Here is a 24,971-nt window from a genome sequence, read left to right on the forward strand (position 1 = left end):
GTGAACATTTGCTCTGTGTCATGCAAATCTTCCCAAACATTGACATAGACATGTGGGGGTGTATTTAAACTATGCGTTTTAGGGGGTGTGGACAATTCTTAATTTTTATAAAGAATATCTCTTTGAAGAGAACTATACAGATCTTCTTTATGCACGAAGAGTTTGTAACACTCCAAAGAGAAAGGAAAATTTTAAATCACATCATATGACCCTTTTAAGGATAAAAAATAATAATAATTATTATACTTTTTTATTTTATTTTTGTTTTTACTTTTTTTTGTACATTACATGACTAATTGATGTGATTCGACTTGACCTACTTAATTAAAAATAAACTATTTCATTTATTTTCCCCCTGTAAGGTGTGTCTTTGGAACAACCGCAAAAACATAATAAACACATAATAATGCTTTCAACACACAATTGAAGTCACCCTAAATTATCTTTTTTTTCTTTAGACTATGTTTACGGCAAGATAATGATGCATTTGACTGACAGACGCATCCACTTAAAAGAAATGGGAGACTATTTCAGTGGCTGTTATATAAAGTAGTTTCTAACATTTCTTTGACATCTGTTTCATTCGGTACAAAAAATATATTCGTTATTTGTTTTCAACTCAGCAACAACTGGTCAGCATCTTTTGATATGTTAGTTTTAAATGTTACATTTTCACAGTCGCTTCCCCTTTTAATAAAGTGGTACAGTCCGCTCATTCTCACCAGCGCTGCAGACAGAAATGAAATTAAGCGAATAACAGTCCGGGAGAAGATGGACTACATACCTGTAAACTAAACCGCGCTAAACTGGATCATGGTTTTGTTACACAGATTCTGGATTGTATTCATGCTATTTTCATGTGAGTTGATCTGTTTTCTATTTGACCGCGATATAGAAATACAGAAAACTGGGGCACACAACCAAAGCAACAGGTTGAGAGCTTAGAAAACCTTGTGCCCGGCTTTATTTTTAGATTGATCACGGGTCCTTGTGACGGTTTTTACTATAATCCATTTCTATTTACAACTGACAATGCATTTACAATTTACAAATATAATATTTTTTACTTTTTTAAAAATCAAATAAAACCTTCTTTTTACACTTTTTATTGTTAAATGAGTCCGTTACCTTCTAACTTTTGACGAGCTTCAAGTTAACTTAAACTAAAATAAACTACTTACTACTAAAGTAGTACTAAAATTTACTAAACTAAACTTACTACTAAAATAATTAAATATATTACTCTGATTTAAATCAGTATGTTTCTCTGTTCAACATAATATATTAATCTTTATTATTGATTATTATAAAATGTTTGCATTTGTGTAATGTATAATAGGGATTTCACAACTAGAGTTTAAACTAGCCTTCTTTAATTATACCTCATAGACAAGCATTAGATTTATTATCCCAAAGTTGTTATTGTGGGAAAGAATTGTGGGAAGTGCTGCTGGAATGTGTGTCAGGGAGTGCAGCTGCATTGTATCAGTTCCTGAAGGGTAGATGAAACATAGACAAAACAATATATGATGAGTATGTCAGTAGCCAACTTTGAGAACTAAAACTACGCTACTACTAAGAAGGAATGTGCACACATTTTTTAGGGAAAAGTTATTTTGAGCTGGTAAAGAGCTGAATACTATTTTCATGTGATAGTATGTAATATGCCTCCCTGTAAATGTTTGGTTAGCATCAGCATTTCATTAACACATATAATCAAGTAAAACTGTCTGCTGGTAACGGCTTGGTTTAAATCTCTTTAACCTAATTGGGTGTTCATGGATGACTGAGTCAATGAGTGTGTCTTATTGGTGGGACCTCAACATCCCCCTCCCTCCGGGATGGGGGTGGGTGGGGGTTCACCATAATGGCAAACAATGAGTCAAACAGGCAACAGAGAGGACAAAAGGAGGACCCCATCTACCCTGAACGCAGCATTAATGAATGTATCCCAGAATTCTCGCCTACATTCCCTTCAGCAACACTATCATTCTCAAGTACAGTTGGAAAATGCTCAGGAAGTTGCTCCATTTCCTCTAAGGCAACAATGAATGAGTGAAGATCTCATCCAGATATCTGTGGTGACTGGTTGTTGTATATTTTTATGCAATGTGCTCCACCCTTTGACAAGAGTTACAGTATCTCTGTGTTTGTGGGAGAGACCTCCTCCCTACTTGTACTCAACGTGATCTTTTGTAAGAGTTTTCTCAGAATATTTCAGTTTCACCACCCCAATCAAACAGTCAGAGCCGGTGACCTCAGAGACCAAAAAATGACAGCCCCCACCTCTCTGCACCCCCTGCATAGCATGGAATTTAACTTTCTTTACTCACACTTCTTTCTTTCTTTCTTTCTTTCTCACTCTCTTTGTTTTTCACACCAGCAGATCACCCTCGCAGGCTCTTCTCTGATTTTGTCCAGTGTTCTGTTTCATAATCTCCCACACACAGCTAGACAAACACACTCTTTCATGCTTAGAAACACACACACACACACACAGACACACACATATTCAGATGCTGACTGACTGGATCCAGATGTTTTTAGGCATTTGTTTTCAGGTCATCTCACCTTGTAATCTCTATCTGATAAAGTGAATTCCCTTTGGAATGGTGTGACTAAGCATTCTCGAAAAGAGCAAATCTTCTTCTTTTTTTTGATCCACTGGTTGGGTAGGCCTAGACTGAGAAATGGCTTTCGGTAATGATCACATGCCTGTCTCTGACACTATGAAACATACCATTAGACTCAAACACCGTAATACTGTGAACAGGTCAGTAGTCATTACAGTTGCTGCTGAAAGCTCACTGTATCTTGGAATTTGCATTACTCTGTTTGCTCATGGGTGTGTTTACTTAATATGGTGATTTTAGTCTGTCTCAATTCTTACTGTATCCAGTAGTTTAAATAAAAACGGTCCGAATTTTGACATGAATTGCTGAAATGCCATTTAATTATAAACTTTTTGTGTAAAACTAATTCTAAAGACCAATTCTAATCTACAGCATGAGAATAAGCCAAGTACATTATTTTAATGAATGAATGAAGTTTTACACAAATTGTAGTGCTGACTTTATTTTTATCAAGCTCAACCTTCAGTTCTGTTACCCAAGTCATCACAAAACAAATACAAGTTTATCAGTAACTAAAAAACTAACATTTGCATCTTTCTGGCAAAGTTCTCATCTATACTTTTTTAATTTACTTGCTAGAAAATAACATCACACAAAACAGGGTTCTACACTGTATTTAAATGTTTTTAAATATTATTCTGCAAACTTTACAGATTTTAAAAACACTAGTGATCATACACTTGCCGACCATATAAAACACTGTTCCAAACACAAGGAGATGCATGACAAATGAAAACAATATGTGATATCCTCCCACTAGATAGCTAATGAATTCAAGTCTGTGCATATCATACTCTTTTCTGTGAAATCTGCAGACTAGCTCTGACTTTCATCAGCTAGAGTCGACTTGTGTTGTGTATTCCAGCCGTAAGTGTGATTGTGTTAATGTCATTCAGTAACGTTTACTGTTTTTTTTTCTTCTCATTAAATCTCTTTCTCTCTTTTTGGCACAGTGCAAAATTGTAATGGTGTACAGGTGAATGTGAAAGATGAGAAGAAGTTTGCTATGCTGTTCTCCTCCATCGTTCTTCCCTGTCATTACACCACCCACTCCTCTCAAACCGCCGTTGTGCAGTGGTGGTACAAGTCCTACTGTACAGACCGTACTCGGGATTCCTTCACATTTCCTGAGTCCCTGGGAGTCCATGTATCTGATCTGGGAGCCTCGTCTCATCTGGACTGCTCTGACAACAGCCGCACCGTCCGCATTGTGGCCTCAGCACAGGGATCTTCCATGACCTTAGCAGAGCACTACAAAGGAAGAGACATCTCCATCATTAACAGTAATGAGTTTCTGTTGTCTTCTAAGTGTGTGTGTGTGAGTTTTAAAATATTTAGATTGATTGGAGGTGAAGTTAAATCAAATATAAGGCAGAAAATTGAATTTAATCATAACCTTATAAACCTTTCAGTGTTTACGGATAAATAAGTTGCACGAAATGACAACATTGGTCAGCTGGAATGTGAAATTCCAACTTAATGGCTCACTAATGGACTTCCATGATCATTTATTAACTAGTCAATTCAACAGGTTAGTCTCAAACACAAAACTGTAAAAAAGGTCTGTAAAACGGATTATAAATTTTCCAGCCTAATAATCAATTTGATAAAATCAAGATTAGATAAATTCATGATGCAACACTAAAAAAATAAAGAATAAAAGTTACTAAAGTGGAATTTATTTTATAAAGGCAGCTCAAGCAATATACTGTAGATATTTGGAAACGTTTGGGGTGTCAAATTTACAGTACCATTCAGGACTTTGGTTTGGTTAATTGTGTGCACCAAGGCTGCATTTATTTGATCACAAAATGTAATGTATTTCAACTATACAAGGTTACTCTGCTAGCACACCTGTGTGAGCATGAGGGGAACTGGTTCACACTGCCACAAAGTTAAAAGTAATTGCAAAATGACATCAGTTCTAAAAAAAAAAAAAAAGGTCTGGCATAATTTGTTTGCAGATGCTACTTATTTAATATTTCTATTTAATGCAGTGACATTCATAAAATGATATTTAACTCTGGCTTAATGGTCCAAACACTTATTGTGGCCACTGTGTAATTAAATTCTTCTTATTTTATTACATTTTGAGTCTGCAGTCTTGTGTGTAATCCATCTCCCCCTTAGGAAACCCAGCCGACTGTGTTGTGTTTTCCTGTTCCTTAAATAGGGCTGTTTTTTTCTAGGTTGCACAATGGTGAGGGCTCAGGGGGCTGGACCTCATAAAGGTCTCACAAAACACCCCCATGGCTTTCCTTATCAAACGCAAACACCCTCTCCTCTGAGTTAGTCATCAAAGCTCTTCCTCCTCCAGTCACCTCTCCTCTTTATGGCTCTTTAAAATGTTGTGACAGATTGTTATAGCGCCTCAGTTTATGCAGCATGTAAAATGATCGGTCTCTTTACTATTATAGCATGAAATAAACCTGAATGAACTTTAGGAGGTATCTTGTTTCAACCGCGGAAAGACGTCAATACACACAATTTTTCAAGTTTAAGTCCACAGACATTTAAAATGTATCTGTCTGGTTTGTTTGTGGAACCATGGAAGATTCGGCATTATGATTGGCCGATTGATTGGATGACCTGTCAATCAATCACACTGTGAATGGTCAGTTAAACAGCTTGGGTTATTAGCATAGACTGTGGTTATAAGCAAACTTTTTATGGCTTTTTCAGAAGCAGATCTGCGCATTGGACAGCTGCAGTGGGGTGACAGCGGTGTGTATTTCTGTAAGGTGATAATTTCTGATGACCTGGAAGGGAAAAATGAAGGCCAGGTTGAGCTACTGGTGCAGGGTGAGTCTCATGAGTTCAAATGCTTCTCAGAAACGGAAGAAACACTACAAAAACAGCCTGCAGTTGTCTATATAACATGGTTTTAGAAAATAAATTGACCTTGTTCTTAAAAAATGTTTACTTTTATGTGTGCATGCTTGGTTATTGTGTCTAAATGATTGTTTATGCCATTCCTGAGTGCACTTACAAGCGCTGCCATGACGACAACCAAACGGGGCATGCCTCTCGACAGGGCTCAGATCCTTAATAAGGGACGCTATTGTTCATTTGTGTCCCGGCGGATCAGGAAAACCTCACATATTTTACACATCCTGGGCAGGAACACTGCCGAGAGAAACAATTTGTTTGGTGCTGTGAGACTGACCCTAACAGCAGAAGTTATTTCTGTGTCAGCTGGACAAAGCAAAGTCAGATGCCTCATGCTAGACAAAGAGTAAATAACTGACTGTGTTCGACGTGAGCAATATAAGCCACTTCTTAAGCTGTTTCCATGGGAACGAAGGGGGTTTCAGGGGCCAGGGGATGCCAGGGCCGAGCAGTATGTGTGGTGAGGAGAAAAAACCATGAGAGGGTTAGAGCTTACACAGGAGGATCAGTGAGAGTGTTATGTAGATATTAAGAAGTGGAGGAAGTCACTGCTGCCCTCTGAGTAATCAAGATTTAATTGGTTTATGAAGTGGAGAGTATAATCTGGAGTATTGGTGGATAAAAGTTAGACTTTGTACCAGACACTCCCTATTCAATCAAACATGCTGGGTAGTCATGTTTTACTTACAGTTTGGCTCTTGATTGTTAGTGGTGGATTCCAAGGAAAGGAACATTATTTATACTTAGGATTAGGAGATTGCACAGTAAAAATTAACAATGCTTTATTCATAATTCAGTAAAATTAATTAAAAAATTTTTAGTGCAAAATCAAAACATCAAATGAAACTCAACTCTTTAGCAAAGTGTTGTTAGCACATTTCAGCAAATGCTTTGCTCTTAAAGGTGTGTCATCTTTTTTTTTTCCGTCTATACACCGAAAGTTATTGGGGTTCATTTAGTTGTTTTCAGTTCTTCAAAATATCCTATTTTGTGTTCCGCAGAAGAAAAAAAAAATCATAAAGGTCATTAAAGGGATAGTTCACCCAAAAATGAAAATTCTGCAATTGATGAATACAAACCTGTAAGAACCTTCATTCATCTTCGAACATAAATTAAGATCCGATTTCTCACTCTGCATAGACAGCAATGCAACTACTATATTCAAGGCCAAGAAAGGTAGTGAGGACATTGTTAAGATAGTCCATGTGATATCAGTGGATCAATCTTAAGTTTATGAAGCTATAAGAACAAAGAATGACTTAAGACTGACATAGAAGATGATCCATTTTTTTAAAGAATTAATTTAGGCATTTTAGCCTTTATTTTGATAGAACATTGTTTAGACAGAAAGCAAAGACAAAGAGAAGAAACTGTTGAATAAAGTCATTATTTGTATTTTCTTTTGACACATAAATTATTCCTTTAACTTCATAATATTACGGTTGAACCAATGATGTCTCATGGACTATTTTGACAATGTCTTTACTACTTTTCTGGGCCTTGAACGGGATAGTAGCATTGCTGTCTATACAGGGTCAGAAAGCTCTCGGATTTCATCAAAAATATCTTAATTTGTGTTCTGAAGATGAACAAAGGTCTTACGGGGTTGGAATTAATGGCAGGGTGAGTAATTAAGGACAGAATTTTCATTTTTGGGTGAACTAGCCCTTTAAAAAGTCTGATAATGATTATATTACACAGCTTGCCCTATATCTCTGCCTGTCTCTCTTTTCAAGTCTCTGCATCTCTTCGTGAAGTCCCCTTTGCTCTCAGGTTACGGTTGGTTTAATGACTCTAGCAGAAGAGTAGAGGACTTGGATATTACTCCTCTTCCTGTCTGCCAGCTCAGCACTTCCTGTCACTCAGGGATAAATCTGCTCTGACAGTGGGACAGTTATTTTTATGGCAACCTCTCATCCAGTTTCAGACCTGTAAAATTTGAATGTTTACAAAATCACTACGAAATGGGAGTAGTGCCAAAACTTTTATTCAGTTCATTTCGAAATGTCAAAATTAAAAGATTACAAGCATAAATTCATTGTTTAGTTTAGAAAACATATAGGATGACGTTATGCCGATTTTAACAGATAAGTTTATATCTCCTGCACAGTTGTTGCATTAGGATTTGTAAACAGTCAAAATTTTGGATCTTAGGCTAAACACTGAGGCTAGTTTAGGTGGTGAGAATGCTCTTGATTTTTTGGCGAAATGCCAGTCATTGACAAAGTTCACTCAGTGTAAAACAGACAGTACATCTAAGGCCACTCCTTCATCTCTCTCTCAGGGAAGATGTTTGTTGAAAGGTAATTGGACAGTGCTCTGGGACACCTTTTAATTCCAAACAATGCCAGCACTGTCTCCATGGTGATGACGTACCCTTGCCCCCTTTGTGGATGGTTAATGAGGCTGTGTGATTAATTAGTCTCCCATATTCCTCCTCTGTCTCTCCCGCTGAAGCCCCCTCTACCTCATCTCTTTCTCTTTCTCTCCGTCAGTGCATATTAGTGAACCTGATCTGTGCTCGGGCCAGATATAAATACTGAACGAATGCACACATCTACATTAGCATAAGCCCATGGGAACCAGCAACATGTCAACGTATTATTACTGTCGGTTGCTGAGCTGTATACAGAAATGATGTTTAGACAAGAGCTCTTTTGATCTTAACCAATTTTTATAAATCAGTTTTCATTGCTTCCAAATCGCTGCTGTTTGCATCTTTTTATCCAGTATAATTCTATTATTTAAAAATAAATAAATGGTACATACATCAAACTATGTGTGTGTGTATATAGGATATATATATAACTTGATGTTAAGACTTGGAAGCTTTTTAAATTTATTTTTTAAACTCTTTTATTAGTTATTTATTATTATTTTTTAATTACCTTTGACTTTAAATGTTCAGGTGTTACTTTGATAATTTGCATATACCAGTTGCATGGTCACACATCATCCTTACAAGTAATATTATGTTCCAAAAAAAAAAAAAAGCACTGGCTTACAATTAGTTTCTCATCCAGGGACAAGTTTGACCTTTCACCCTTGTCTTGTTATCTGTCAGTGACTTCAAACAAACACATTCTCACACCTAAGCACTTACACTACCAATCAAATGTTTGGACACACCTATGCATTCTCTATTTTTAATATTTTTACACTGTAGAATAACAGTGAAGCCATCACAGCCATGAAGTAACAAAACTGAAAGAATGGGAATAATATAATATAGTGAACAAAAGTCCTATCCACTCATGCCTAATTTTAAAGTATTTAAACATCAACAGAAACATAAATTCAGTGAAGTGTGTCCAGAGCTTTTGACTGGTACTGAATATACAGATGCAGAATTTGTTTATACTTTTGCTTTATTGATTTATTTGATTTAGTCCCTGAACCGACAATCATGCTTAAAACCACAAATCAAATTTTCAATTCAGCTTTCAACTTACACTTAATAGATCCACAGCCACTAACAGAATAACTTTTTTTTCATATTAACACACAAGCATTTAAGCATTTACCCACAACCCTAAACACTGAACTTTCATCTGCTGCCCACTGCTGCTGTTTATGTCTGATCTTCTCCCTTCTCCAGGTAGGACAGGTGTGCTGGATGACATCCTGCCTGAGTTTGATTTGGAGATTATGCCAGGTATGCCTGCCATACCTTTCTCTCTCCTGTCCCTTTCAGTGGGTGCTCTCACACAGGTCCTTTCCAGTTCACTTGTTTCATTTTCTGCTGCACTCAGCAAAATCCAAAACGCTCCAATTTGATCTGTTCCCTCTAAAATAATAATAATAATAAAAAAGATCATTTAAAATTACAGGACATATCAATGATTGATTCTGCATAACATTACTGCAGATTGTACTATATACTGCATAACTTTAAATAACTAATCACACGATTGTTACTGTTTATAGTTACTTTTACATCCCACCCTCTGCTGAAGCTTTATCTCTTTCAGAATGCTAGCAGTATTGCTTGCATTTTTATTTTTTATTTTAAGCCACTTGTGTTAAACACAGCTTCACTGATTATAATGGGAGCAATAGTTTTGCTGCATCGCACCACACAGCTAGCTTGCAATGCAGACATGCTGTCACACATGCATTCACTGTGTAGGTTCTTATGCCATAAAATTATACTATATTTGATGGCAAAAAAATTAGGTAAATAAAAAAGTAACACTTTTTACATTTATTGTTTTACATTTTAAAAGTGTATTATGTTAGGTTGGGTAAAAATACAGATTTTTGGATCTCAGAGTCACTTATTCCAACCCTAGGACTGGCGATGTGCCAGTGTTTCCTGCATTGTGCAGTAAAATAAGTCATATTTCACCTGTGTTTACAGTCCAAATCAAGTGTGCTAAGAAGACAGTACCTCAAAATAAAATCAAAAATAAAAGTCTTTGCAGGCTGTAAGCAATAATGTGCTGTGAGACCAGTGTAGTCTGTTTCACTAACAACTGACTAAAGTGGTTTGTTTTACTGAATCAAAAACATGCAGTAGAATTCACAAACAAACGATGCTCATGAGCTGGTCTTTTGTAAATGAAAGCGTATATGCAAATAAAGAAGTATATATTAGCTAAAATCTTAGTGAAGTGTGTGCGTGTGTGTGTATACAGGTGCATCTAAGAAATATTATTTTGTAACTTATTTCAAAAAGGGAAACTTTCATATATTCTAGCTTCATTATATGTAAAGGAAAACATATCAAATATTTTTTTTCTGTTTTGATGATTATCATGAAAGTCAAAAATCTAGTATCTCTAAATATGAGAATATTTACATTTGAGTTTAATTACATTACCATACCTACAGTATGGGGGATTTGGGTAAGACTGCTGACTTGGCATTGGTTCAGAAGACAATTATTGACACCCTTCACAAAGAGGGTAAGTCACAGAAGGTCATTACTGAAAGGGGTGGCTGTTCATAGAGTACTGTATCAAAGCATATTAAATGCAAAGTTGACTGGAAGGAAGAAATTGAGTAGGAAAAGGTACACAAGCAACAGTGATGACCGCAAGCTTGAGAATACTGTCAAGAAAAGTCCATTCAAACACTTGGGAGAGCGTCACAAGAGTGGACTGAAGTTGGAGTCAGTGCATCAAAAGTCACCACCAGGGGCGCTGGACTGGGGGTAAAACCAGTACTGATTACCAGGGCCCCAAAGGAAGAGAGGGCCCTTGAAAAGTCTGGAATATATATTTTCAAGGGGAGGGGGGCCCATTAGGACTGCCTATGCAGGGCCCGGGATTTTGTGCAGCGCCCCTGGTCACCATGCTCAGATGTCATCAGGAAAAGTGCTACCAAGCCACCTCTGAAACAGAAACAACATCAGAAGCATCTTACCTGGGCTAACCTCTTTTGCATTATTGACACACTGTTTTCCTAATGAATGTTGTTCAGTTGCTTTGACGTAATGTATTTTGTTTAAAGCGCTATATGAATAAAGGTGACTTGACTTGACTTGACTAAGGAGAAAAAGAACTGGACAGTTGTGGTCCAAAGTCATCTTTTCAGATAAAAGTAAATTTTGCATTTCATTTGGAAATCAAGATCTGGATGAAGACTGGAGAGGCACAGAATCCAAGCTGCTTGAAGTCCAGTGTGAAGTTTCCAAAGTGATGATTTGGGTGCCGTGACGTCTTCTGGTGTTGGTCCATTGTGTTTTGTCAAGTCCAAAGTCAGTGCAGCTGTCTACCAGGAGATTTTGGAGCACTTTATGCTTTCATCTGCTGACAAGCTTTATGCAGATGCTGATTTCTTTTTCCAGCAGGACTTAGCACCTGCCCAAAGTGCTAAAACCACTTCCCAGTGGTTTGCTGACCATGATATTACTGTGCTCGACTGGTCAGCCAACATGCCTGACCTGAACCTGAACCCTATATGGAATCTATAAGATATTTTCAAGAAAAAGATGAGAAACAGTCAATCCAACAATACAGACGAGCTGAAGACTCTGTAGTGCCTCAGCAGTGCCACAGGCTGATCGCTTTAACCCACTGATGCTGGAGTTTGTGCTTAAGGAGCCCAGACCAAGTATTGAGTGCATAAATGAACATACTTTAAAGAACTTGAACTTTTATGTTTTGCAAATCCTTTCTTTTGATTTTAGGAAATATTCCAATATTTTGACATACTGGATTTTTGACTTTAATGAGCTGTAAGCTTTAATCATCAAAATTAAAACAATTTTTTTTTTCGAAATGTTTTACTTTACATGTAATGAATATAGAATATTTGAATGGTTCACTTTTTGAAATACGTTACAAAAAAATGACTTTTTCACGATATTCAAATTTTTGAGATGCACCTGTAAATTAACTGCAAAGTTTAAGCTCTGTTGATATTTAACATTATGTCGATGTGCAGATGTAAGCAACCTGAAATCAAACTGGGAAAAACTTTTAAACCCAGGCCTGCTATTGTGGTCTGTTAACGTACATTTCTTTAAAAAAAATTATTTGTTTATGTCCGGTTCACTACCCAAATCGGGCTCAGAGGCATATCATTTTGAGCATTCTTGAGTTGAATAAGAGGTCTGCAATGTATACTGCTGGAATTTTAACACCACACCCAGAGGAAATTCATCATTAGGCCCATAGAGTGTCCAGATAAGAAGTTGTGCATCATTCAAGCTCTCCCTTTGTGGTTGGTCATGATCAGAGACTTCATATCCTGTGAGCAAAAATTATTTCAGGGCAGCACTTCCTTCAGGATCTGCTTTTGCCACGGAATCCAAGTTTCCTGATGAGTCTTTTTTTGTCTCCTTTAGAGTGGGCATTTGTGGGAGTTGTTGTCCTTGGTAGTGTGCTCTTTCTGTTGTTGGTTGGGATCTGCTGGTGCCAGTGTTGTCCTCACTCCTGTTGTTGTTATGTAAGCTGCTGCTGCTGTCCTGATACATGTTGCTGTCCAAAACACTGTGAGTACACAAACACACATAAATACTACACACACTTTGGCCGTATTCACAACCTGAAAAAAACATTACCATTTGCCTTTTAAAGTATATGAAGCAGGGAAGATGGCAAAGAGCGGCCAACCTCCTCAGATTACCATGTATCAACCTTACTACGTTCCTGGTGTTCCTGTGGTCCCTCCAGCCGCACCATCCAGCATTGAACCCAAGTTGACTGTACTGGCTCCTTCAGTAGAAAACAATATAGCTGGAGGTAAGTGACAATAAAACAGCATATACATTTAAATTAATATTTTAATGTCTTTGCTTGTTCTTTGAACACATCTGTCCGAAGTCTGTCTAGTGAATCTGCACATGCACTGCATAACTGCATATGACGGAAGCAAGTCTGCATCATCTAACTCAAAGCAAACTCAACTAATATCATCTTCAGCTACACTGTAACTTTAATCTCGGGCTATTCAGAGTATTTAAAATGTTTTAAAGATTGTGAAAGGGTCATTGTGAAGGTAGCAGTTATGTTGTCTGTGATGATGGTGTATGGTTTCACAATGTATGTGTGTATCAACAAAAAGTAAAAATGCCCTCAGCTGAAAACACTGAAGGGGTAACTGGTTCCTCCCACAAGTGAATGGCATTTTTATTCTTGATTGACCAATTAATATTTATTAATATGTTAATTGATTTCTGTATCAACCTATCATTTAAAAAAAAAAGACAAAACAAATTAGTGTGAGAGTGCAATCCCATAAAAGGGCAGATGGAATTGGATAGTTCTGCAGGTGATTTACTGATAATGTGCGAAGTAAAAAACACAGCCAGACTGTGTCCACAATGCTATCTACCAAGAGCATCATCTTGTTTAAATTAAGACATGCTATTTTTGGGGCATTAAATAATGGCTCAAATACCATTCAATTGACTAGTGCAAACCTCTGTGTGCCTGAAATGTTGTATCTGAAAGGGAATCTTGTACAAATCGATATGCAATAAGGTCAGCGGCTACATTTTTTTATGCTAAAAGACGGTTTGCATTGGTGCAAGCTGTTAGTAAATCTGGCTCTCAAATGTCTGTTCATTTTTTCAAATTTAAATTAATATAGTGTATAGTTTCTTAATTTATTTTTTAGTAGCACTTCTTATCCTCCATAGTTACATTACTCTGACAGAGTTGGATTGCAGTTGGTATGTGAATAAGGGCTATGGCAAGCTAAATTAAGTGAGTTTGTCCCAAAATGCAAAAAATGCCTAAATCTAGTACATGTGCATGCTTCTTTAAGGGCTTAACTAAGTACTGTGTGAGCTTTACATGCAAGTGGCTTAACCCTAAATGATTAGCTGTTTGTGTGGTACAGTAACATGGACACACTAGAAACACACAGGTCATGTGTGTATGTCCACAGTGCGCAGTGGCTATCGACTCCAGGCCAGTCAGTGTCAGGACGCTATGAAGGTTGTGTACTACGTAGAGAGGGACCTGGCACAGTTCCACTCTACCAAGGGGGGCGGTCATCCATGTAAGCCTGTATGCAGTGAGCATCTTTCTGTACACAGATTTTGTTTGTATAAGAAAAGAAAGGCTGAATTTGAGATGAGTTGAGTTAAGCTACCAGTGGTCAGCTAACACACTTGATGGCATGTCTAATGCATCATCATCATCATCATTATCATCATCATCATCGTTTGTTTCCAATCTGAACACTCCACAGTGGGCATGTCTTTTACATTTATCTTAAAGGCACAGTTGATTCTCAAATAAAAGTCGGTCATCATTGCGGACTTCATGTCATTCCAAACCTGTTTTCTTTTTTTCCTTGGAACACAAAAGATGATGTCTTGAAGGATGTTTCAGTTGTTTTTGTCCATACAACTAATGTAACATTGATGACAGTTTTTTCATGTTTAGATAAACTATCCCTTTAAAACCCATCTGTGATTGTCCAAGTCAGATGATTCATAATATTCTAACCAAGTTCAAAATTTCTCACAAAGATAGCTTTTCTGCTGCATATTACAGATAATGACAACAGATTTGTTACTGCAATGACAAAACATCCAGAAAATCCGTAATGATGATTTCATTGTGTCAGCAGCTGGCAGCCTATCAGAGCTGAGCTCTCTGCATGACGGTGACGTAGACTTCAGGCAGACCTATCGGCAGGTCCAGAGGAAGGCACTCGCACCCATCAATGACCACATGGATGAGCCACATATTCGAACAGCATCGATCGGCCATGGGCTTCGCCCCTCACATTATCAAAGCAATCGCTCTCTGGATGAGCATGACAACAGGTACAATTCAAATGTGTGTGTGTGCATGACCTAATAATTTAGGACAGGGGTTTTCAAATCTGGAAACATGAGAGAAATGTTTCTTGAGCACCATATCAGCATATTATAATGATTTCTGAAGGATCATGTGACACTGAAGACTGGAGTAATGATGCTGAAAATTTAGCTTTGACATCACAAGAATAAATAACATTTTTAAATATATTAAAATTACGGTGGCTGAGAGAGCTCAATGCGATGCAAAAAATAAATAATAATAAATAAAAAAACCCTTACAACTAGAAAAAACACCTGCAAATTAAATCATCTTCATCAGTTCGACAGCACATGTGCTGCAAATACTCACAACACAACCAAAAACAGAAACGCGACACAGACTACATCAGAAATGTTTAAGGGAACCGCAACAAGTGAAGAACCTGGGACATGCTTATAAAAGTCTGCTCTGAAATTTACAATTTTTGTTAATTTAACATCTTGATTATATGATTCCTTAGATTTTTTTTATATTATTAGCCTAAATAAGCTGACGAAATGCACAATTACTGTAACTGAAACGTAATGTAAGCTGGCTACTTTTACAACTTTCCTTACCAAAATTAATCATGGTTTTAATATTAAAATATATAAATAGTCTAGATTTATTTATTACAGTATATAAAAATAATACAATTAAAAGTAGTTACTATAGTTAAACCATGGTAAATTAGCCACACTAACCATAGTTTCACCATGGTATTTGTACAACTTGTGGTTATACAAATAATCAATACATGGTTACTAATATTACTATAATAAAACCAAAGCATTGTAGGGTACCCCACTGTGGTCTGTGCTATTTTTTTTTGTGTCTGGTTGTGTTGCATTTGCAGCATGTTTTTGTGTTTGGTTGTGTTCTGTGTATTTTCATCGTGTTTTTGTGTTTGGTTGTGTTTATGTGTATTTTCATTGTGTTTTGTGTTTGGTTGTGTTTTGTGTATTTGCAGCACATTTCTGTATTTGGTTGTGTTGCAAGTATTTACAGCACATGTGTTGTCAAACTGCAGATGTTTTCTTAATTTGCTGGTGATTTATCTGTTTGCAAGTGATGTCTTAAATCGCAGCGCTGAGCTCTCTTGGCCTAAAATAAAAAATAAAAAATAAAAAAACAGTTATTTAAAATTTTATATATATATATATTTATATATATGTGTGTGTGTGTGTGTGTGTGTGCGTGTGTATAAAAGTATATAGGTGTGCACTAATAATATCATGACTGTTTGTGCAGATGGAACTGTCGTTCTGAGCACCTGCCCCGCAAAGCCTTTGATGCTAGGGGGCGCACAGGGTCACTAGATGAGCTGGAAGAGTTTGCGATGTCATACGGCCCACACGGTCGTCGGAGAGGTGACTTTCGTGGACCTCAGCATGACTTTGAAATGGGTCCAAGGTCACGGGACCATCCCACGTCTTACCGAGATGGGCCACGGTATTCTCGAGGTGATGATGACGATGACGACTGGCGCCGTCGAGGCTCACCACCTTCCCCGCCAAAAAGGCACCACACTGCCAACAGCAAACGCTATCTCGCTCGTCAGAGGTCTTATGACGATACCTACCTGAACACTCTGCTGGAGCGCAAGGCTAGGGGCCACGGAGAGCGAGGGGGGAGGGCTGAAGATGACAGTGACACACCCTCAAAAGGCAGTTCTAAGAAGAGCAGTGACTGTTACAACAGCAGGTCACCAAGCCATCGCCCCGAGGAGGATGATCCTTTACCTCCATACTCTGAGAGGGAGGCAGAGAGGTTTAGGACTGAAGCGCATATAGAGAGGGAACGGTACAGGACTGCTGATCCTGCCATGCGGCCTTTTTCATACACACGTCCGGCCCATGGACTGTCCCATACATTACAGGAGAACAGGGAGGACAGGGACAAATCCAGGAAACTGGTGAGTTACTTATAATCATCTGCCCTGGTTTCTGTACATTGAAGGGTGGAACAAACTTCCTTCAAGCCTAAAAAGATAATTGAGAGATAATTGAGATTCCATTAATATGAAATGTAAAGTCTCACAAGAGCACAAATAAGTGTTTTATCATTCAAATCAAGCTGTATGTTGTCAAAAAGAAAAAAAAAACATCTCATCTCGCCATATATTTACATAGCCATCAAGTAATTTTAGATATAATGTTCTTCTCAGACCTGTGGTCTTTTGGGTTATGCAAGGCCAAATCCAGCTTGCAACATCTCTCTCAATCCCATTTCCTGTGATAAATGTGGTATATGGGGAAACAATAATAAAAAAATAAAACTTCTTGTTACAGCTTCAAAATACAGGGTGCTACTAGACTGAGTGGTAAAATGATTATGTTTATTTTGAGGTTACCTGTTTTTATACGTTTTATATGTTAGATTGATTTTTTTTTTTCCCTTTTCAGACTTACCTTTCAAAAGTTTGGGGTCAGTACTATTTTTATTTCTAAATTAATATATTTATAATGCAAGTATGCATTAAATTGATGTAACGTGATGGTAAAAACACTTATAATGTTGAGACATTTTTTGATTTCAGATAAATGCTGTTCTTTTGAATTATCAAATTATCACAGAAAAAAAATCCTGACAATTTTTCAGAAATATTAGGCAGCACAGCTTTGTTAACACTGAAGACTGGATTAATGGTTACTGGAAATTCATCTTTGCCATCACTGGAATTAGTTGCATTTTAAAATATGTAGTCATTTTTAAAACAATTTCACAATATTACTGTTTACGGTATTTTGACTCCAGTGATGGCAGTGTATACAATAATGAAATATAGAAATAAACTCAACATTTTCAGAATTGTGACATTTTCTCTCAAAATTATGATTTTTACATCTCACAGTGTGTCTGTTGTTCTTATTTTATCTCAAAATTACATTTTTTACACATATTTTAAGTTCTATTGTCAGCCTATATTTTATTTTATACTTCTTATATATCATTTGTTTTCCAAAGAGGGACTCTTTGATATGAAATTATTTTAACCATACAGTATGTAATTTTTTTTTGTATGCCGAAATGTAAACTGTATTCTTTAAAAGAATGTATGTAAATGAAAGGACGCTTTCAATGATCAAACCGGTTGATTTCTCAGGCAGGTTTTATGTGTTTTTGTTCTGTTTACCTGATTGTATCATAAAAGGCATCACTAACTATAATAGGCTCACAGTATAGCATTACACTGGCACACTAACAACGCATCTGCAAACGCATCATGCTAATGGGTGTCTAATGGGTGTCTAATGTGTGGCTCTTGGTGTTTTTTTAACAGACCACTCATCTAAGCAGAGACTCACTAATTGTGTGACGTCATCAGACTGAACTGACATCATACTAATAACATCACCATCCAGCTGAAGAGAAATGCCCCAGACACTAAGCATCAAACTGACAGAAAAACACATTTTATGCAGGATCACACAGGCATGTAGAGCTTGGGAACTTTTGCTGGTCAAGGGCAAGAAAGTAGTGTGTGTGTTAGTTTTTATTTTCTGTATTGATAATAAAAAATACAAATTTCCTTAATTAATCCTCAGTCTACCGCTGCACTAAAAATATCTTAGAAATGACTTTAAATTATTCAAATGGTATTCAAGTGCTTTAAACATTCCTTGGTATTTTGTATATCTTCAGTACTGTAATGGGACGTTGTCTCTGATATTTCAGTATCACCATTGCCTTTGTTTGCACTGTACTGTACATTTGTGTCAGTGTTAATCAGTTTGCTCTCGAGGGAAGCATGAATGATGCTTCTGTGCTTTTGAGAATGTGCCATTTATTTGTATTGTACGGTTTTAAAATAATGACTTTGATATGAACACTTGCTGTCTGTTTTTTTTTCTGATAAACTTTGTGTATTCATGATAAACTATATTCCTGTTCTTTATCATCAATATCAGGGCATGAACACTTGGTTCTTTCGTCTTGCTGGAAATGCAGGAAACTGAACAGGACACAGAAAAGGAAAGGATGTTTCTTTCCAGGATGAGATTACAATTGCAGGAACCAATCTGATATGAGCCCTCGCAGGTGTTTAGTGCTTTATGTTTAGATCTCTGCATCTGTCGCTTTCTTTCACACTGTACTATAGTTGATAGATAATAGTTCAAGTTATTATTAACGATTAATAAAACATCCTTTCCCGCCAATAGGATGATTACACTCTTTATAGTAAACAAAAACATAGCCCGCCATATGAATATTATGGTGGTGGCAGTTTACATTAGTTTTGAAAGAACACCGCGGCGCTTCATAATTAGAGCTGGAATTAATTTACTTTTTTTTACTTGTAAATTTTTGGAAAGATAGCATGATTTTAATGTTACATCCTCAAACAGCGTTCCTTTCTGAGAGCTAAATTAAAAACACAAAGGACACAGACGAATTTACCTTAAGCTTGTTTGCTGGTCTCCACATCTGGTTAGATTCTGTTGTTGGTCAGTTTTACATGGGTTTTAATTATTGTCATAGAACGTTGGAAGACTTGGAATGCCCCCTAGTGTTTAAATGTTAATAACTACAAACATATTTCTTCATTCCATCGAATAAAGTAAATAACGCAAATATCCTTATACTTTGGGCGATGAAACATATTTACAAAAATAAAAATGTGAAAAGTAATTTCAATTTTGAACAATAATGAATTAATAACTTTAAATAAAGTAACATGACATGTTGTGCACCTGTTGGTGGGTGTGGTCTGTGACGTCATCGTGGAATGGGGAGACTTCCAAGAGCAAAGGAGTGTTTACACTGACTCGAGAGAATTTAGGTAAAATATATGGATATATTTTTTACGATGACATGATGGCCAGCATACATCGTCTGTTTTTGTTTGTGTCGCAAATATAGGATTTATCTGTGTCTCGGAAAATACAAAAAAGAAAAAGAAAAAAAAAAAAACTTCCGTGTAACCGAGAAACATGAAAGAAACTCTGAAGCTCGAGGTGTTTGCGCTCGTGCTCTGCGTATTTCCATCAGGTAAGTCGGCATTCCAAATAACTCTGAGGGTTTAAAACAGGAATATTAGGAGTTTCATTTAGTGACATACAACTAAGAATAAAGAATTTGAAACATTTCTGGTAATTCTGTAAGTTCAGTATCGAGGGTAATCATCAACAGGTGCAAACATGACAGGCAGATAATCCTGATCACGTGATTTACAAGCTTCATAACAGCCAGAATGTTAATATTATGTTTTAATGATACTTGATTTTGTTTGTGTGTAAGGATTTGTAAAATAAAGATTTTCAGGCCTGGTACAGGAATAGATGTAGGCTAGTTTTAAAATGTAAATAGTGAATATAGTTATTTGTGTTATGCTCTGCTTTAAAACATTTATTTTGCTGAACATGGTTTTTGACTAACTAACTAACTAAATAAATTAAATGAAGTACTGTAAAAGTAATGCTAAGCTTGTCGGACAGAAAGTGTGGAGCACTGATGCAAACAGTATGTTAACTGATCCCTCTCCCTCTATTCTCAGAGCTGTTGTCTATCCAGGTTACGGTTCCTCAAACAGAGAGACGCACGATGTTGTTTGCTTCTGTCACTCTAGGATGTGACTATTCCACTTCTGCAAACCCACAAAATGTTCTGGTCACATGGCGATACAAGTCCTTCTGTTTGGATCCAGTGCTGGAATATTACTCAGCTGGTGAGTGGTGTAGATCAACTGAATATAGAAGGCTTTTTTTTTTTTTTTTTGTCTGAATGGATTACATGTGGTGATCGATGTGACCATGTACATTTCTTTCTTTCTTTCTTTCTTCAGCATATCAAGCAGCTCTAGGTCTGAAGCAAGACCCAGCCAATGACTGTCCAGACAGTAAGCGCACTGTCCGCATAGTGATTCAGAAAAGAGGCCTTGATGAAGCTATTTTGGGATCAGAATATCAAAATCGCAAAATATACATACAAAACAGTGAGTCTGGACATGCAGGAGAAACGACATAAATCAATGACAGATTTTTACTAGTATAGCAGAACACTTCTATAAAATGCTTATAAAAATACCAGTTGTCAATCTCCCAATAAAAACACCCAATAAAAAATGAAGTACTCAGTGTAGGATCTTTTTATAATTATCCTAACAGGCTTCCTAAAATGTATGATCAAAAAGTAGGAAATCATTTATTACATGCTCAAAAGTTGGGTTTGAAAATCTAATTAATTAGATTTTATCTCACATCATATAAATATATAGCTAATTCTTTACAATGTATTATTTATATTTTCTTGTTTTAGGTTTCACTAACAAGAGCCAGTAATTTAGTTTTTCTGTATTTGTTTCTCAGATGCTGACCTGGTTATCAATGAGGTGATGTGGTGGGACAATGGTATGTATTTCTGCTCCATCGATGCAGCAGGTGATGTTGTGGGAGACTCCGATAAAGAAATTAGACTCATTGTGTATCGTAAGTATCAGCACACTGAAGACTTGTTTAAACACAAAAACATTATAGATGTTGATGCTGGTCATACCCCCTCTTCCTCTCAGACTGGCTGACTGTGCTGCTCATCGTCCTCGGTGGATTGCTCCTCCTCATACTGATTTGTATCTGCTGCTGCCAGTGCTGTCCTCAGAACTGCTGCTGCTATGTCCGTTGTCCCTGCTGTCCACGCACTTGCTGCTGCCCAGAAGAAGGTATCCACGTGCATTGACTCTTTATTACTTTAGTATCCTTGTGTGTGCATTTATCACACCGGATAAAATGTTACAATATTTAATTTTTTTACATTATTCAAAGTGTTCTACTTCTGCTGGATATCAGTTCTTTGAAATAAATGTCTACTGATTACAAAATCACATTCTGCATAACAATTGATTAGTTTGTCAATAATAATGCAATATATCATGAAACTTTTTTTCTTTTTGACAATGAAAACTAAATAAGTAGATTGACAATACTACAAAATATGCATTATAAATAAATAAAAATTTATTTTACTAGTAATAAATATAATAATACTAGTATTGTTTTAAATGATAATATGAATAAAAGCAACAATAATATTGATAACATATTATAATTTAGTGTTCATTATAATAATATGTGGAAAAATAATCTGTGCACTAGGAAAATACCACATAATGTATTTTATAAATAATATTAAGTATTATTTAAAATAATAAAAATATTTCTAATAATTTGTTGTCTTCTAATACCAGGTAACTTTCTTCACAGTCCATCCTATAAAATTAAATGTTATTGAAAAAGAAAACATAGTGAAATATTTCTTCCATGTTCATTTGTCTATTTAGCGGTGATGCAGCACAAGATGATGCGTGATGCTCAAAAAGCAATGGTACTGTGGCTCCATGGCCAGCCCATCTATGGCCCAGTTGCCTCAAAGGCATCTTCTCAAGCGAACCCTTTACTGTATTCAGGTCAGTATAACTACATTTAGTAATCTGCTTATTTATGTAGTGCTGCTTCTGATCAGTAATGACTTGACACTCATAATTTGTCCTCCACAGGGTCTTTTTCAGAAACTCCATCCAAGCACAACCTTCCCATGGCCCCGATGGTCATTCATCCTTCTCAACCTGTCCTCCCATTCGTACCTCCCCATGGATACCATGCAAACGGCAGCATAAATGGAAGTGGACGTGTTAATAACCAGGTGTTAGATTTTCTGGAGAACCAAGTAAGAGGGATGGATATGGCTGCCCCAATGCTTCAGCCTCAACATTACTACACAGAAGTCCCGTTACAAAGCTTTCCTCATCAATATGTGGCCTCACAACCCCAATATGCAACTCCACCAGCTCAACCCATACCCCAAGCTATGCCTTTATCAGCCAGGCCGCCCAGTATGTTCTCAGCCCTGGATGAGATGGGTGTCCAAGGTGTGGAGCGCAGGGTCATCCAGCTGCCTCCCATCATGGGCCGAGCGAAACAGAGCTTTCGGCGGACCAATGATGGTGGAAGACAACGGCTATCAAATCATTCCAGTGGTAGCTCAAACCGCAACGGTCATCATCGTGATGATTCCTGGAGGGAGCCGTCATCTTCACGGAGAGGGACACAGATACAGCGCAGCTACAGCGACGAATCAGACTTGGACGACAGGCATGGAGCGAGAGGTTCATCAGGACGTAGGGGAGTTTCGGGTTCGGATAGGTCTCATCCACGTGTTCGCAGTAAAGCGGAGCTTCTGGAGGAGCTGGAGCACGCGACAAACCGCAGAGACAGGAGCTATTCGCCTTCTCCACATAGAGGCTCCTGGAGTTCAGACGAGGAGGACAGTTTTAGAAAACGGAAGCAATCTCAAGGGAGATTGTCTGAGAAACCACCAGCTTATTCTACCATTGATAATTTACCTGGCCACAGCAGGAGGAGTGACCACCTCTCAGTAAGAATGTAGATTTATGATTTGTTCATCACTAAGAAGCTGTGATTGTATACTGTGGTCTCAAAAAGGACACATTTAAAGGGAACCATTCACCCAAAAAGAACCTGTATGATTTAATTTCTTCTGATAACACAAAAGAAGATATTTTGAAAAATGTCTCGGCTTGTTTGCGTTTTATTGTATGAACAAAAACATATTCTTTAAAATAATATCTTTTGTGTTCTGTAGAAGAAAGTCATACAGCGTGGGAATGAAATGCGGGTGAATAAATGACAATTTTTATTTTTGTGTTTGAAAGTATGCTTTTGGTTTGCTGAAATGGAGGTTTGAACAAAAAAATAGCATAGTATTTTTAAGTCACTTTTGATAAGTGTCTTCCAAATGAATAAGAATAAATGTAAATAATTGTTACGGTTTGTCTAATCATAATTTTTTTTTCTTTACAGGATAAAAGCTCTCACAGTGGTATGACCGCTGTGATCTGAGTCCCTTGCTTGTCCTTCATTTCTAACTTGATCTTTCATTACTCACCAGTCACCACCTACAAGTGAATGTCTTCTGGACTACTGTCATTGGGACCAATTGTGTACTTCAGCACAATAATTAAGCAGTAACCGCAAATGGCCTGCAAAAGACCCCTGTAATATAGTAAATACACTACATCTTTTTCTACTTTTTATTTTGTGTTTTATTTCTACTTTTAGATGTCATTTTATCAATTGAAAAAATGTGTACCTTTTCACTGTACTTTTTTTTTATTATTAACCACAGCAAGGTTTTTGGTATTTAAAATGTACAGTTTGTAGATGACGTTAACATTGAAGGGACTTCAGCTGAAGGTTTTACATAAAGAACCTCTTTGGTTCATCTAGGTTCTCTGTTTACTTTTAGTTTACCTATGTTTGGATAAGTTTTAATGTTGATTTGGTGGGTTTATTTGTCTTTTCACAATCCTTGGGATGATTTAGATTTTTTTATTTGAGTATGTATTACGAGTACATATGTATTGTCATTCTAACTCATAACCAAAAGCTATATGAATGGTACCAAATCAAACAAAAACTAAATCTTCTTATTTCTCATGTACTGAGAATTTATGTAAACACTGCCTGCAATAAAGTAACCTTTTACAGTCTTTTAAGACTAGAGTTCTTACATTTTCCCATGTTTCATTATTAAGCTCAAATGCTATTTTGGGAATTTACGTTTTCCATTTTCCTACCTAAATTAAAAAGCTTCACTTTGCTACATGCAGAGGTGTAAATACAGAAGTTTGGTATCATTTTAACGGAAACCCTTTGAAATTACATAAAACACTGTTGAAATTGATAAAAATGATTATATATGTTGTCTGTGTTATAATAAATAGGGAAAAAAACAAGGCGCTTTTTTATTTTATTTTTATAAACTGAAGTTTGAAATTGTATAGCTCAGGCAATGAAGGGCCTAGCAGCTTCAGTTTTCAGCTTCAATTTTATGTGTTTCCAGCACATGTCAGCTAATAGAGGAAAAAGGAAATTTGTTTCTATCATAATCTATGCAAAAGTTATTCCATTCCAACTGAAGTAAGGAATAATACCCTTTTTGTATACAATTTCCGCCTACACAAATATGAAATGTTTCTATGCATACATGCAGAGGGGAAACATGCAATATCTGTATATTATTTTACAGAAAACACTCAGAAGTTACATAAAAAGCTGCTGTTTGTGACAAATAGTATTATTTATGTTGTTTCACATATGATGAACCACCTCAATACAATGTGCTTTTTTTGTGTGTGTGTTTTCTGAACAGTCTTTGAAAGAGGATAAGTCAAACTAGCAAACTGCTT

General features: G+C 36.7%; 2 protein-coding genes across 11 annotated transcripts; both read left to right on the forward strand.

Moving 5' to 3' along the window:
- Positions 1-712: 712 nt before the first annotated feature.
- LOC113108627 (immunoglobulin-like domain-containing receptor 2) lies at positions 713-18,597 on the forward strand. Of its 8 annotated transcripts, none has more exons than XM_026271848.1 (11): positions 713-859; positions 3,587-3,916; positions 5,316-5,435; positions 9,121-9,177; positions 12,316-12,462; positions 12,548-12,712; positions 13,863-13,976; positions 14,550-14,751; positions 16,019-16,682; positions 17,173-17,194; positions 18,051-18,597. In XM_026271848.1, the coding sequence occupies exons 1-11, from the start codon at positions 814-816 to the stop codon at positions 18,098-18,100; spliced, it is 1,917 nt and encodes a 638-aa protein (XP_026127633.1). In that variant the 5' UTR covers positions 713-813; the 3' UTR covers positions 18,101-18,597. The 8 variants fall into 8 exon arrangements, with proteins under 8 accessions (XP_026127633.1, XP_026127634.1, XP_026127635.1 ...); XM_026271849.1 differs by having other exon boundaries at positions 14,553-14,751; XM_026271850.1 differs by lacking the exon at positions 17,173-17,194.
- A 78-nt stretch (positions 18,598-18,675) lies between these two features.
- LOC113108628 (immunoglobulin-like domain-containing receptor 1) lies at positions 18,676-24,272 on the forward strand. 3 transcript variants are annotated; one of them, XM_026271857.1, is made up of 9 exons: positions 18,860-19,550; positions 19,631-19,759; positions 20,265-20,435; positions 20,553-20,702; positions 21,076-21,195; positions 21,279-21,425; positions 22,044-22,169; positions 22,260-23,137; positions 23,584-24,272. In XM_026271857.1, exons 2-9 carry the CDS (start codon positions 19,702-19,704, stop codon positions 23,620-23,622), a joined length of 1,689 nt encoding a protein of 562 aa, XP_026127642.1. In that variant the 5' UTR covers positions 18,860-19,550; positions 19,631-19,701; the 3' UTR covers positions 23,623-24,272. The 3 variants fall into 3 exon arrangements, with proteins under 3 accessions (XP_026127643.1, XP_026127642.1, XP_026127641.1); XM_026271858.1 differs by lacking the exons at positions 18,860-19,550; positions 19,631-19,759 and adding an exon at positions 18,676-18,808; XM_026271856.1 differs by having other exon boundaries at positions 18,860-19,759.
- Positions 24,273-24,971: the final 699 nt, after the last annotated feature.

The sequence above is a fragment of the Carassius auratus genome, chromosome 9 (assembly GCF_003368295.1).
Source record: "Carassius auratus strain Wakin chromosome 9, ASM336829v1, whole genome shotgun sequence".
NCBI lineage: Eukaryota > Metazoa > Chordata > Actinopteri > Cypriniformes > Cyprinidae > Carassius > Carassius auratus.